General features: G+C 37.7%; 1 protein-coding gene and 1 pseudogene across 7 annotated transcripts; one reads left to right on the forward strand and one right to left on the reverse strand.

Moving 5' to 3' along the window:
* Positions 1-1,379: 1,379 nt before the first annotated feature.
* On the reverse strand, positions 1,380-10,837 carry LOC148847640 (uncharacterized). Of its 7 annotated transcripts, XM_088948792.1 has the most exons (6): positions 10,583-10,655; positions 10,132-10,192; positions 2,287-2,698; positions 2,063-2,179; positions 1,840-1,878; positions 1,380-1,616 (listed from the first exon to the last, which is right to left on the reverse strand). In XM_088948792.1, the coding sequence occupies exons 3-5, from the start codon at positions 2,659-2,661 to the stop codon at positions 1,852-1,854; spliced, it is 519 nt and encodes a 172-aa protein (XP_088804918.1). In that variant the 5' UTR covers positions 2,662-2,698; positions 10,132-10,192; positions 10,583-10,655; the 3' UTR covers positions 1,380-1,616; positions 1,840-1,851. The 7 variants fall into 7 exon arrangements, with proteins under 7 accessions (XP_088804918.1, XP_088804917.1, XP_088804914.1 ...); XM_088948791.1 differs by lacking the exon at positions 10,132-10,192 and having other exon boundaries at positions 10,583-10,724; XM_088948788.1 differs by lacking the exon at positions 1,840-1,878 and having other exon boundaries at positions 10,132-10,291; positions 10,583-10,716.
* LOC148847641 (large ribosomal subunit protein eL33w pseudogene) lies at positions 5,171-5,515 on the forward strand (annotated as a pseudogene).
* Positions 10,838-11,186: the final 349 nt, after the last annotated feature.

Genomic DNA, 11,186 nt, shown 5'->3' on the forward strand with positions numbered 1-11,186 from the left:
ATTCAATTTTGGCTTTAATTGTTTGTAGATAATGTCTGGTTTTGATTTGGTATTGCTTTTCTCAATTAGGGCAGTTCAAATGTCCAACTGCTTCCACAAGAACAGCCACCATGCCAATGCAACACATCACACTATCCCTTCATGATCATCTTTGCATGCATTCAAATAATTCTGTCTCGAATATCCAATTTTCACGAGCTCTCTTTGGCTATTCATCATAGCAGCTATTATGTCATGTTCTTATTCTCTAATAGGAATCGGTCTCTTCGTAGCCAAAGTTGTAAGTTTTCAGTAACTGATTCATAAAACTCTGAAACAAGATGGATAGATCAAGGTTCTAAATATCAATATGCCCGATACACCAGTAGGGGCATATTGTGCAATATCAATAATGTTTTTTTTTTTACTTTTTTTTTTTACAAAACCAGTTCAGGGGACGGTTTAAGGCTCCTTCACCCCCTGAATCGGTCAGAACCCTGATACACCCTCTGTAGGGGCATATCGGGGAACTCCCAAAACAATATATATCGGGCGATACATATAAATACTTTGAACCTTGGGATAGATACCCAAAAAGGATTATTCATTTTTCTTGGATAGGTTTCATTTTTCAGAGAGAAACCGTAATGTAAGGACTAGTTTGAGAGGGGTTGAAGTTGGATTGGAGGTCACTGCAACTGAGGAAATGTGGAGGGTCTTTCAGGCCATCGGAGACACTGCCTTTGCTTACACCTTCGCTCCTGTCCTCATTGAGATAAATTACCAGACCTTTTTATGCATCTGTCCAGATTTGGTGGGAAGAGTTCTCGTAGAAGACCTTTGCTTCTTTCCTCCGGGATATAGAAGAGGCTGAGAATGACGCCATGACCATCACAGATGTTCCTTCCGGCAATGTTTAAACCAATGCTTCCAAAGGCCAAAATATATTTCCTTTTTAATTTTATTTAAATAATCATTTACCCATTTAGGTTTTGACAACGACAAAAAAACAAATTCTTTGTAATAACGGGGAAAAATGATATAACTTTTATTTTTGTTTTGAGCTGATGAAGTAACAAAAAAGGGGGTTTATGTAACGTTTAGGACTTGATGGGCATACCTTTAAAAGTAGGGAATTAAAATCTATACCTTTTTGGGGGTGGGGGTGCTAGATTTGGTTTCCAAAGCAAACAGCCCATTCCTTCAATCTAGGGATGAGCAAATTCTTCGGCAGAAGCAGCCAAGAGCTCGCAGGTCGCAGCCTGGGGTTTCTGTTGTACTTTGCTTACAGTGGATTGCTGGGGGTTATATCAGCTTAACACTTTATCTGGTCTCTAGTCTCTAAACTTTTTCCTCTCGATCTTATACAAGTTTTCCCGTTGCAAACAAGAGAGAGAGAAAGAGAGAGAGAATTATTTTTCCTGGCTTAATGCTACATTACCTAGAGTGGCACCAAATACAATGGAAAAATGGTTATACAACCTCTTTTCAAAGGGCATATACATACTAATTACAATTGGTTGAATACAGCAGCTCATGCAGCAACATGCAACCATGTTCTAGAAATAACCATCTCTACGGTCTTGTTCCTCGGCGGCCTTGTTAGCAGCTTGAACAGCTTTGAACCACAAGAATGCCTGTATAAGAGATGTGGATTAGATAAAGGGCTAAAATCTGATGAATCTTATACATTTATAAATGGTATAACTCTCCCTTAGCCTTCTGATAGTTGAGCTAGACTTTAAAATACGGATTAGCTTAAGAGTATATGCAGAGATTTGATTTTCTTCCAATTCAGTGATCCTGAGCACCCAAAATTTGGTCCATATATCTAATAGTTGTCCAAAGAGAGCAGCTAACCAATGCATAGATTTACCAAATTGGTTTACTTTTCTTGCCCTATCACATTCCAAGAGGCTAAAATTAGTGGCTTGATAAATGTAAAACATTTTTTATCAATTTAAATGTAAAACATATATAATTGTATTAGATTAACAAGGCCTTATTGCTTGCTTGAAACTCCAGGTGTTGTAATATTATAAGAAAAGGATAGAACATGGAAAAGAAGGGTCAAATAGCTTACAGAAGTTGGAACACCAGTAAAGGCAAAGAACCCAAGCAAGGGTGCATAAAACACGCTATCTGAATTCAGCAACCCAAAAACAGGCTTCTGGTTGACATACTCAAAAATAGAACCAATCTGCATTGAAATTCAAAACAATTTCAACTATTTATTTCACAAGTTCTAAGAATTAAAAAAAAAAAAGCAAAAAGAAAAAGGAAGTGAGGGAAGAAAGGAGAGAGTACCGCAGCTATTGCAGTTATAGTCGAGGCAAGCAAATAAACATAGAAGGGGATCTCAAAGGATTGTTGAGAAGCGATCTCTTTTCCTTCATCCTGGGCCCAAGGAGGTGGTACATCTGAGTCTGGTTTAGCCCAGGAGGGAATTGTCTCTTCTGAGTCATTAGATTTTGCTGAATCTTTGGTGATAGCTAAAACAACAAACCTATGAGACAACTTCTTTGTCTCACAATTCTGATGGCTTTTGCTAACTCTAAAGATAATAGACAGACCAAGGGGTTTATCATTTACTACTGAGCTTGGTTTGGAGAACGTTGGGTTGCATCTTCTTGAACTGTATGATAGATTGGAAATGCATAGTGGCACTGATGCAGATGCCATCCCAATGTCTACTTTTGTTTCTCTCTATTGTAGATACCTGATATAGAATCATAAGTTTTAACATCCCAAATTCAAAGTAGAATCATAAGCTGCTAAACAAACACATCATCAGAATTTTTTCAAGTAAAAACATTTTATCAAAATAGAAATAAAAAAGATATCATATCATGTATGTATCAATAGATTATGGACCAGTTTATACAGAACCAAATTTAAACAACAGTCATCCAGCATCCAAACCAAAAACATGTTTTGCAGTTTTAGTAGAAATAATTGTGACAATTAAGATTGAAGATAAGGAGAAATCCCAAATTGATCACTTCCGTTAACTTGGATTAACTACCAATAATGAGAGAGAAATTGAAGAGAAGGCTGTCCTTAGAATTAGGGTATGGTGGATGAAGTGAAGGAATGCATCTGGTGTGCTGTCTGACTGATGCTTAACAATGAAAATAAAAATAAAATTTATAAAATGACTATAAGACCAACAATGTAATTCAGAAGAAAATGCTAGACAATGAACAAATAACATGTCTAGAAAATCAATTAGCTGATATGAAGATGTTGAGGTGGATGAATGGCAAGACTAGAAATTATAGAATTTAGAAATGAGTATGTTCAAGAGGACTTGGGAGTAGCTCCAGTAGAGGGCAGGATGAGGTAAAGTCAACCAAGATAGTTTAACCATGTGTTTAGATGACAAATGACTGCAACAGAGTGAATTGGTGCAAGTAGAAGGGTCTAAAAGAACAAGGGGAAAACCAAAGAAACAATGGGTTGAAAAGGTAAGAAATTATCTGAGAAACATAAAGAATGACTCTTGATTCACAATGACAAGACAAGATTTGTGTAGCTGATCTGAAATATTTGGGGTTAAGGCTGAATTTTTATTTTTTATTTTTTGATCAATAACAGTGAAACTTTATTAATGATATACAAAATCAGAATTACAAGGGAGGGAGCTAAAAATTCTTAACTCCCAGCTACCCAAAAAACATCTGACCATGCAGTGATTACAAAACAGCACAAAATATAGTGTCTCTGTTTACCCCTTTCCTAGCTAGACCATCAGTCAATGCATTTGCACTTCCGTGGCATCAATTATAATGGAATCCCAATCATAAAACAATTTAGATGTCTATATATCCTTAAATTCCCCAAGGTAGATTCCCATTGCATACTCAAAATCAACCACTCTCTGTTACAGTTCTTCTAACAATGTAGTCTTATCGTAAACAATGGGTGATTTCCATTCTTTCCAACTGCACCAACAGACTGAAAAAGGGGTCATGCACAAAAGATTCACACATTTCTCACTCTTATGATCCATGGTTCAAATGCATAATGAAAACACCCTTCAGAACTCCAACACAGCTTCTAGGGAGGAGAAAAAAAAAAGGGAACCCATCTTCCCTACCAGAAGGTGATCATGGTAAGAATTCTATCCACAACAGAACTCCAGATAAAGGAAAATATTTTAGAAAGACGAGTGACTTCCAAGTTGATTTAGCTGGAATGTCCAAACTGAATAATCACCCCCTCATTAAGATCTATCTCCTCTCCAGAACAAATCATCTCAACTTTTCAATTATTGTACTTCTTTATCCAAATCTTGGATCTGTCCCAAGATCTGATACCTATGAAATAAATAAACATGCCTCTTTGTTTGAGAAAATATTGTAAAGCTCCAGAATTCATCTACGAAAGAAGACTTGCCCTACCAAACCTGACATTTTCCTTCCTTCCTCTCTTATTTGTAAAGCTTTACAAATAAGAGTGGACCACCAAATCATCAAAAAAAAAAAAAAACAAAAAAAAAACAAGAGCTTTACAATAAGAGTGATTGCTCTCAGTTAGTTTGTTTCCACACATGGTAACCAGAGAACTGAATCCAAACCTGACACATTTTCCATCCTCTCTGTATAACCAAGGAATCCACCCATTTAACATAATACTCCAGGAAACCCCAACCAAGTGATCTTTTCCTTTTCCATAGTCAAAGTAGGTCTGACCTCCCTTAAAGAGTTTCCCACATTCCTTTCCACATTATTTGACCTTGACCCTATAGGAGAGATTCCAGTACCTGAGCTCTCAGCTTGTCCACTGTTTGGCCTTGCTTGGTTTCATCTATACTTTCTTGCATATATTTCTATCCACTTTATTATTTACAATTCCAATTGCCTTAATTATTGCCACCAAAAAAAAGTACCGATAACTTATCTTACCATTGCTATAGCCAGGTATTGAGCAGGGAATTCACACAGAACACAAACAAAAAGGAAGCGCAGTGAGACTTCCCAACTCAAATAACTCCTAATCCATTAATATTATAACTCTGGCCCAATTGATCAGATTAAGTACAGACCAACCAATTACAAGTCAAAAAAAAAAAAAACAGTCCTGAACATATGTAAATTGAGGAAAATGAACATGTCAAATGAAGATAACTTTCCCTTCGCAGGTTCTTACTTCTTAGTTCCACCACTTGTGTGAAGAACTCTCAACGAAAATGGTGAAGGGACACCAAGGGGAGCAAATCAGACTCTATGTGAATGTGAGAAGAACCACCCTTGGATACAAGAGGTCGAAATCCAATCAGTACCCAAACATGTCACTGATTCAGATTGAGGGTGTGAACACCAAGGAGGAGGTCGCATGGTACTGCAGCAAGCAGTTGGCCTACATTTACAAGGGCAAGGTCAAGAAGAACGGAACTCACTATCAATACATTTGGGGAAAGGTTACCAGGTCGCATGGTAACAGCGGAATTGTCCAAGCCAAGTTCAAGTCCAACTTGCCCCCTAGATCTATGGGATCGAAGGTCCGGGTGTTCATGTATCCAAGCAACATTTGAGTGTTCATGTATCCGAGCAACATTCAAGTCCAACTTGCCCCCTCGATTAACGATGAAGATGTCGATTAAGATGTTCAAAGAATTTTGTATGAAGGAGCTCTAGTTATTTTGGAACTTATTTTGGTGGTTTTAAATGGAGAGTAGTTTATTTTCAAACGACTCAAAAAAATGTCAAATGAAGATACAAAATGTCTTGACTAAATGCTAATTCAGATGAATCCTCTAGATTCACAGATAGGGAGGGAGGGAGGGAGAAAGAGAGAACTAAATGAACCTAATTCTTAACAATGGAGTCGGAATGCTAGAAAATATCTCACTTCCGTATTCCACAGAAAAATATATATAATGTGGACCTCTTTATCTTTACTGACTACTATAAATACCGCATGCATGCACATGCCTTACAATCAGTACTTTCAAACAAAATACATTTAACTCTCTCTAATTTCTCCGGCAATTTTTCCTCCACAAACTGAAGAGCAACAACCAGCATTATCATCATAAAAATATTTGTAGTCCAGCAATTTGATCTGTAGCAGGTACAAAAGATAAAAAGAGGAAGAAATAGGGTAGAAAATAGATAGATGGAGAGAAAAGGAGAGGAAATCATGGGATCAAAGAAAGTTATCCCATCAACCCCAGTCTCTCATATATATACTGGTTTTTTTTTTTTGTTCAGAAACACAGAAAGTTTTATTAATAACTTAAATTAGAAAAAGTTACAACAAGAGGTTGTGAAAACAGAGAAACGCATTACAGCAACAAACACCCCATCACCCTGTTACAATTGAACTGAATACATTTGTCGTTTATGAACACCTTGCTTAGCCAAACCATCTGCCAAATAATTAGCTGGCCTTCTTACCCATCTTATTTGAATGTTCAATGCCCTTGAAATCCACTTTAAATATCTGATTCATTTCAATAATGCCAACCCACCCCCTTACCTTTTTTCAGCCACCCCACTACTATCTTCAAATCCCCTTCAATAACCAACCTTACAATCCCCATCCCTTTAGATTTTTGTACCCCAAAAATTGCTACCATAAGCTCTGCTCTGACTGAATCACCCCATTCTATCGGACCTAAATACAATGCACAAATATTACTACCTTTCATTCCTTAGAATAACTCCGATTCCTGAGGGCCCAGGATTGTCTAAACTGCTACCATCAAAGTTTAATTTCATCCAACCACCAATTGGGCAACTGGGGGTGACCAGACCTCAAGAAGTTTTTGCTTTCTAGAGGAAGAGTTAGCTATTGCCCCTCAATTCTTAAAGAAATTGACCACTGTAAAGTCTGAGGTTAGTTTCTTCACCCAATGTGCAACTATTAGGGTTACAAGTTCAATAACTGTCTCCTTACTCTTTTCTTTTTTCCCAAAAATTCTAGTGTCCCTCTCTTCCCTAACTATCCAAGCACCACTGCTCTTGTACATCTCCACTAAATTCTACCCATTCTTTTTTGTGCTCCTCAGGATAGATGGGCAAAACAACCCATACAAACTGACAAGGGGGTTCCACCTATAACCAAAAAGAGAACAAAACCACTCCCAAATACAGCAAATGAAAGGATAGGAGATTTAGAGATGGTAGGCAATCTCACCATTCAACTTACACAGAAAGCGCCAATTAGGGGACAAGGACCAAGTTGGTCTTTTCTTTTGCAACTTACAAGGAATTATTGCAGCATCCCTAATTAATAAATTTCCAATAATGGCAACTTTACCCCCATTTACACATCATACTTTCTTCAGAAATAGTTTGTGAGTTTTACGTAAGGTCCGTGAACAAATTAGAAATTAATATATCGCTATTAGTTGGGTGGCACAAGCGAAGAGGGGAGAGAGGTACAAGGCATAAACCTCCACTACCTAGAGCCATGAGGTTGAGGCATGGTTCAAAATGTAAGAGCCGTAAGCCTCCCGAACACAAGGAGATTAAGCCTCCTTAAGAGGAGGGGGATGAGGAGGAACTCGTCTTTTCTTTTTTCTTTTTTTTTTTATGAAAGATGTCTTACATTAAGAAGAATGAAGATGCATACCTAATACAAAAAAAAAGGGCTGCATTGAAAAGGTGTTGGGGGGTTTGGGGGCGAAGCCCCCAGCCCAAACTTTCTTTTCCCTTCTCTTTCCTTCCTTTCCCTTTCCTTTCCTTTTCTTTCTTTTATCTCTTTTTCTTTCCCTTTTCTTTTTTTGTCTTTTTGTATGATGTGTGCATGAGGTGCATGAGGCGAAAAGGCATACAAGGCATACACCTCTTGCACTTGAGGCATATGCCTCAGGGCATTTTGGGGGTGCCTCGCCTGGAGGCACACCTCTAGGCATACACCTCCCATGCCTTTTAAAACTCTGAGGAAAAAAATAAACTAAAATTTTTTAATGGTTATTTTGACATGGAGCCAAGGCAACTATCCAAAATTCAGCACTTAGTATAGATAAACTACCATTAAGGGTCAACATGAGGATGGTGATTGAATTGGATAAACATATTCAGGATGTGGTCCCATGGTGCAGGTTGTGTGCATTTGGATTATATGCAAAATCAGATTTAAGAACAAATACCTTAGAAACATTAGGTTTTAAAACAAATTGGACTAAAACATAATATATGCAATGTAAATTTAATAATAAGAATTGAAATCAAGGTAGTCTTACCAACTGATGCTGGCTCAGTTGGTAATTTCTCTTGCTTGTTGTAGCAGAGAATTGGGATCAAATCTCGTCGCCACCAAACTTAGGATCAATGTGGCTTCTTCCATTGCCTTAGTTTGATAATCCATGACAAGGGGGAGATTGAGGAGGCTGTCACACATAGAATTAGGGTACGATGGGAAAAATGGAGAGGTACATCCAAAGTCCTATGTCATGGGAGAATACAATTTAGGCTAAAAGAAAAATTTTATAAAACAGTTACAAGGCCAGCAATGTGTACTTGTACAGAGCATAGTGTTGGGTAGTCAAGAAACAACATATCCAAAAATGAGTGTTGTAGAAATGTGAATGTTGAGATGGATAAGTGGGGAAATTAGAAAGCAAAGGATCAAAAAATAAATTCATTCAAAGGAACCTAGGAGTAGTTCCAATAGGTGATAAAATGAGGGTAAGAAAATTAAGATGGTTTCAACAAAATGTAGAGAAGGCCACCAACAACATCAGTAAGAATAATTGATATCTTACAAGTTGAAGGGGCTAGAAGAGCTACAAGCATACCAAAAAGGGCATAGGTTGAAGTATGAAGAAATTAATTAGGAATCCTTGGTTTAACAATGGATGTGGCACCAAGTAGAACTGAATGCCAAACAGAATTCATTTAGCTGAACCCATATAGTTGGGACAAGGCTTAGATGATGACAAGGATGGTGATTGAAGATTATGTCCAGTGCATTTTCCAATGATATAGCAACATCTTTACATCATAATATTCTAGTACTAGATATACCTGCCCTTAATATTCTAGTACTAGATATACCTGCCCTATGTAAGGGCAATTACTACAATCAAGCATAGAAAGAGCAATAACAGTGATGTATTGAACCATATTACAAATCAAAGATGCCTGTGGCATCCATCCACTATCCTTCCAAGTAGAGTGTTTCAAATCTTAGCAGTAAAATGCTTCAAATCTCTACACTCCAATGATCAAAACAGCAGTCAAACTAGAGATATGTATTGAGTTATTTACGAACAAATTCTTCATTCAGCTCTGTACAAGGATCAATTTCTGTTGCTTAACCCACGCAATTGGACATTTATATGAGGCACTAACAGATTGTGAAAGGAGTTATGATTTGAAATTTCAGTCCATTGACATCCATCATGAGCAATCTGCAAAGAGTTTAATTTTTAGCCCTACTGACTCTTGTCTGAATCACATTGGAAGAAGGAATTTAAAGAGGCATATTAATACTAACAGAAAGAGATAGCAGGCATATACACTAAACACCAATGAAAAGGATGACCAAATATTAAACAAATAAAACAAGAAAACTGTTTATTTATGCAGCTAGTGCATTATCGGGTAAATCTAATCAGAGATTCAGAACAATTATATTTTGGACAGCTAGAGCAACTAGTCTAAGAACATTCACTTGGAAAGCATGATATCACAGATCAAGGAACAACAAAAAACAAGATTTGGAAGCGTTAAGAAACAGTCTAAAGAAGACAAAGCTGCAAAAAAACAAATATAACAGATTTCCTTTGTTCATGGAACAAAAGAAAAAAAAATCCAAGTGATGCACTTCAAACTCAAGTTACCAAACAAAGTCAAAAGTGTATAGCAGATCTCCTGTCAAAATATGCAATGAACTTGAAAGTTAGCAAATATACAACCGCAGTAGTAATATTCAAGTATTTTAGATAACTTCTCTAAATGCCTTTACTACATGCACCCCTTAATCCATAGAAGAATTATGTAATCAATCCAGGCCATACATCTGAAGTACAGAATGGTAAATTGGTCAGTCCCATTCAATCCAGACCATGCACCCCATTCACATCAACCATGCATCCTACCATTCATTGTGTTCTTATTTTAATAATTTTTATTAAGGGGATGAAGCAAAGATGTAGAACCTCTTAAAAAAAAAAGAAGAAAAAAAAAGATGTGGAACCTTTTTTCCGGTCACCGACTAAGCTTTCAATCCGATGTAAAACAGTGTAAGGGGATGATGCCTGCTAATGTTGCAAAGTAGAGCAATTTTAACACATCAGCTTCTTAATAGAGTGAACTTTAGGACCTTTCAAGCATTCTCTTGATAGGAAGGAAAGCAACTGAGACATGACAAGGTGGAAATTACGTTTGAGCATGGCAGATACCAAGCATAATCGATTTTTGAATCAAGCACTGCGTCTAGTTCATGGAATGGGAACGAGAGTGAATGTGTCAAACCTAAATAATTATGAAACCAGGAGCATACAATCCCCTCTTTCTCAACAAGAAGATGGACGACAACTATAAGACAAAGCTTACACTTGCTTCAACCAAACTCCAACAGAAGCCCTAGACTACTCCGAAAGAAGAATTTAAAGGGAAGAAGCGCCAGATTGTGGCGCATGTGATACCTGTAGCGAGGAAGAGGCCGAAGAAAAACTGCTTAAAGTGATGGCCGCTGCTCGCCGTTCGTGAAGGATGCTCGACCGCTAGCAGCAGAGTTCGATGAGACGAAAAGAAATGGGACAGAATGTGTCAAAACCCCAATTCTGTGAGGTTATTTTTGGAAAAATAAAAAAAATATCTAAAGAATCGCTGACCACACATCGAGAGAGGTTGCTGCTAAGGGCATTTTCGCTTTCTTTGGTTGGTGACCAATCGGTTGGTACCCATCAAATTTTTTGATTTTTTTTATAATCAAATTTTCGAGTCATCGGTTCAACCGTCCGAGTCGAACGATTCAACATATGACGTTTTTGCTCTAGAGGTGTAATGTGATCCATGGCCAGCACGGGCACGGCCCACTTTTGTAGGCTGCCCGTGCTGTAGAAGGCTGTGCCGGGCCAGCATGACCCACTTTTACGGGCCACCCACATTGTAATGGGCCATGCTAGGTTGGCAAATAGGCCTAGGCGGGTCATTCCTGCCTGTCCCAGAACCACTCAAAAGGGAAGCCTAGCACAAGCCCAAGAAGGCCTGAGACGAGTCATGGGTGATTATTTTTTTAGAAAAACT

Source organism: Nelumbo lutea, chromosome 6 (genome assembly GCF_056320005.1).
Source record: "Nelumbo lutea isolate HS-2025 chromosome 6, American lotus-T2T, whole genome shotgun sequence".
In the NCBI taxonomy this organism is placed as follows: Eukaryota; Viridiplantae; Streptophyta; class Magnoliopsida; order Proteales; family Nelumbonaceae; genus Nelumbo; species Nelumbo lutea.

Excerpts from the sequence above, each read along its gene's own strand:
- LOC148847640 (XM_088948786.1), bottom strand. The coding sequence starts at position 2,661 with ATGGCATCTGCATCAGTGCCACTATGCATTTCCAATCTATCATACAGT. Across the intron at positions 2,180-2,286 it reads CTATAACTGCAATAGCTGCG|ATTGGTTCTATTTTTGAGTA; the intron begins GTACTCTCTCCT and ends ATTTCAATGCAG. Across the intron at positions 1,617-2,062 it reads TTACTGGTGTTCCAACTTCT|GCATTCTTGTGGTTCAAAGC; the intron begins GTAAGCTATTTG and ends TCTCTTATACAG.